General features: G+C 34.1%; 1 protein-coding gene across 2 annotated transcripts in view; it reads left to right on the top strand.

Annotated features, from left to right (window-relative positions):
* LOC106869980 (palmitoyltransferase ZDHHC4) overlaps positions 1-2,030 on the top strand; it is a 41,223-nt gene extending 39,193 nt beyond the window's left edge. The window contains exon 6 of one of the 2 annotated variants that reach the window (XM_014915929.2): positions 1,825-2,030. In XM_014915929.2, coding sequence (XP_014771415.1) covers positions 1,825-1,860 — 36 coding nt within the window. In that variant the 3' untranslated portion in view covers positions 1,861-2,030. Of the gene's footprint in view, positions 1-1,464; positions 1,803-1,824 lie in introns of those variants that run through there. The other variant, XM_014915928.2, reaches the window with a different exon arrangement.
* The last annotated feature ends 1,086 nt before the right edge of the window (positions 2,031-3,116 follow it).

The raw sequence follows: 3,116 nt of genomic DNA, 5'->3' as shown, positions 1-3,116 counted from the left end.
AAAAAAAAAAAAAAAAAACAGCGATTCCACTGCACCGTTCTCGAGTGAATCTGCCGACACTCAATCAATCAAGCAATCAAGAACACTGCAATTTATAGTATAGATTTATAATAATGACAATCTTCATTACCTTTCAAAACATTTGCAATTCTCTTGTTCTTTATATCATTTAATTTCATTATCAGTCATATAAAATTTATAACAAAGTAAAACATTGGTGTCTAATCTAAGGAAACTATTGAGGGTGTGTGTTAGCAGAAACATCAATAAAATTCATAATATTGAATAAGCTTTTGTATCTTGTGGCAAAATGAATTTTATTGGGTTGGCCAAAAAGCCCTTTTTTTTTTACTCTAAACTTCAAGCACTCTAATAAGTAGCTAACTTCAGTCTGTTCCTTGCACATATGCACTTGTTAGATACTTGACACTTCAACATAGTTTGATGTGAACTGGCAATGAGCACTTTTTGTGTGCTTGCAAACACCATGAAAATGAAGAAATAATATGAACATTATTGACAACTCATAATTTTCTATTTACAAAAAGGCAAGTAAGTAGCAGAAACCTGTAGAAAGATATTTGTTGTGTACAGGGAAATGCTGTTACGGAACTTGTGTACCAGAAGTGGTTTCGAGTTTTTCAACTGGGAAATTTTGCTGTGCAAGGTGTGCCTCTCTCTGGCTGGCCATTTGAGTTGAACAGTGATACCAACTCTCATTATATGACCAGAATGATTCAGATATTCCCCAAATATCCAAATCAAGTGTTGAAAAACCATCTGAATCAACTTGGTTATGCCAGCAGCTCAATGTTGAGTGAGGCTAACCTCACCCAATGGATTTCCATCTGTAACTCATAGCAGAAATGTAAATAAACAATCCTTTGGAAGAGAATGGTAACATTGAATGAGAAATGGATTGTCTATAATGATGTAATGTGCAAGAAATCATAGAGGAAGTGAGATGAATCATCACAAATAACCTCCAAAGCAGGACTTTACTTGAAGAAAATTATGCTTTCAATTTCTTCCCATGGACAGGATCATGAATTTGAATGTGTACTGTGAGCAGCTGGACAAATTAAATGTGGTGATTGACCACTAGAAGCATCCAGCACTTGCTAATCATAAGGGCATTGTTTTTCATCATGACAATGCTAGACCACACACTCCCTTGCAGACATAGCAGAAGTTACTGGGATTTGCTGGGAAGTTACACTGTACCCTCCATATATTCTTGATCTTGTAAGAGAAATAAGGTTAACTTTTAGAATATTTCCTTGACATTAATGTAGCTGTTTTGAAACTTGATTTCTCAGTGTTATGAATTTTATTGCATTTAGATTAAAATTTGGAGTATTTTATTTTGTCTAATAATCAACTGTAGCCATAACAAATATTGTAGAAAATGAAGCAAGAATATTTTATAATTATTGAATCAGTTGTTTTTTGTTTTTTTGACAGCATCTCTTCATGCAGTTTCCAAGGATTATTTTTCTAATGGCTTCACTGTCTGTTCTCTCTCTCCTGATTGCTGGCTTTACACTGTATCATATTTATTTAATGTTTACTAATCAGACCAATAATGAGCGACACAAACTTGGGACATTCCAAATTTCTGAAAACTGTCATCAAAATGATTGTGATTCTTCAAAAGTAACCAAACTTCCAAAGAAAAAACAGTGTATAAATTCAAGACCATATGATATTGGTATTTTAAAGAACATTGCACAAGTCTGCTTTCCAAGATATTATATTGATAGACACAAGAAAATTTTAAATAAATTTAAATGAAATGGTAATCAAGTTTTTTCTTTTCCTTAGAATATGGAATTGCATATGGTCATTCACTCCAGTTAAACCCAGGTCTGATGTAGATTCTTTGGTGGAATAGAGATCATCTTTTATGCCACCTACTTGAAATAAGAAAATACACAGGAATTAATTCTCTATTGTATATATTTCAGGTATTGTGTATGTGTGTGTGTGAAACTAGCAAATGAGAATAAACAATTATGTGCACTTTTAAAGTTTTATGTTGCTGTATAACACCAGAATGCACTGACTGAGCCAACCTATAATCAAAGCATTACAGCTTTACCCATTTCATCCTTTCTTCAGGATACAGTGCCCAAAAAGTCACAAGGAAATGACTCGTAGTTTATATTGTGTCTTCTTGTGTTCTGAGTTCAACTTTACCTTTCATCTATCTATAGAGTCAATAAATGAAGTATCAGTCTAAAGCAATGGACTGGTGGAGTTGTTAGAACATTGATTGGTATGCATTTGTTCTGGCTCTTACTTTCTGAGATGAAATATTTCTGGTGTCTATTTAGGTGGTAAACTTAATACATTATTCAGTTTAAAGCCATTGCTTTAGGTGCCTTTAGCTGAGTTCACTCTCTTATAGGCATTCAGGCCAGGTATCTGGTTTGAGTCTACTTCCTCCATTCCACCATTCTGAGACGTCCTCAAAAATGGTCTTGGACACTGCTTTATCTCCTGACTGAGTAACAGGAGTATAATTACGCTGTGAAGTAGAGACAACATTTCAGACAATGCTCCTTCATTTGGAACAGAAAGTCATATAGAAAGTAGGCAAAACAAAAAACAGCATAGAATGGAAGTGGAACAGCACAAGTGTTGTGCTGAATGTAGTTTTATGGGCAAAAGAGGGCAGAGGTAAGAAGTGATGAAGTATGAGTTTGTGTACTCTAGAGATTAGGGTATATGGTTAGGCTATTACAAAACTAAAAGTTTTATCGGCTGGGGATCCAGGGGAGATAACCCGAACTCATTAATGTTCTTATACGTTAGCTGCTAAACCTTGTTATCCTAGCATTTCTTCAAATCTGCGAGGTATAAAGTTAAATTTTGTCTTTGTATAGAGTCTGATAAGCTGTCCACAAGGCTATATAGCTTTCGTGGATACTTTTTGTTTTAATATATATATATATATATATATATATATATATATAAATTAAGAAATGGAGTCAAACGTGTTGTTCAAATCTTTACACTTCTGACAGGTTTCAAAGAAAACATTGATATTATTCTGGAGGGAATAAAATTCGCATATTCGATGACTGGCACCCGTGCCAGTGGAGTGCTAAGAG

The sequence above is a fragment of the Octopus bimaculoides genome, chromosome 4 (genome assembly GCF_001194135.2).
Source record: "Octopus bimaculoides isolate UCB-OBI-ISO-001 chromosome 4, ASM119413v2, whole genome shotgun sequence".
Taxonomy (NCBI): domain Eukaryota; kingdom Metazoa; phylum Mollusca; class Cephalopoda; order Octopoda; family Octopodidae; genus Octopus; species Octopus bimaculoides.
This window is presented reverse-complemented; position numbering and strand designations above follow the sequence as displayed.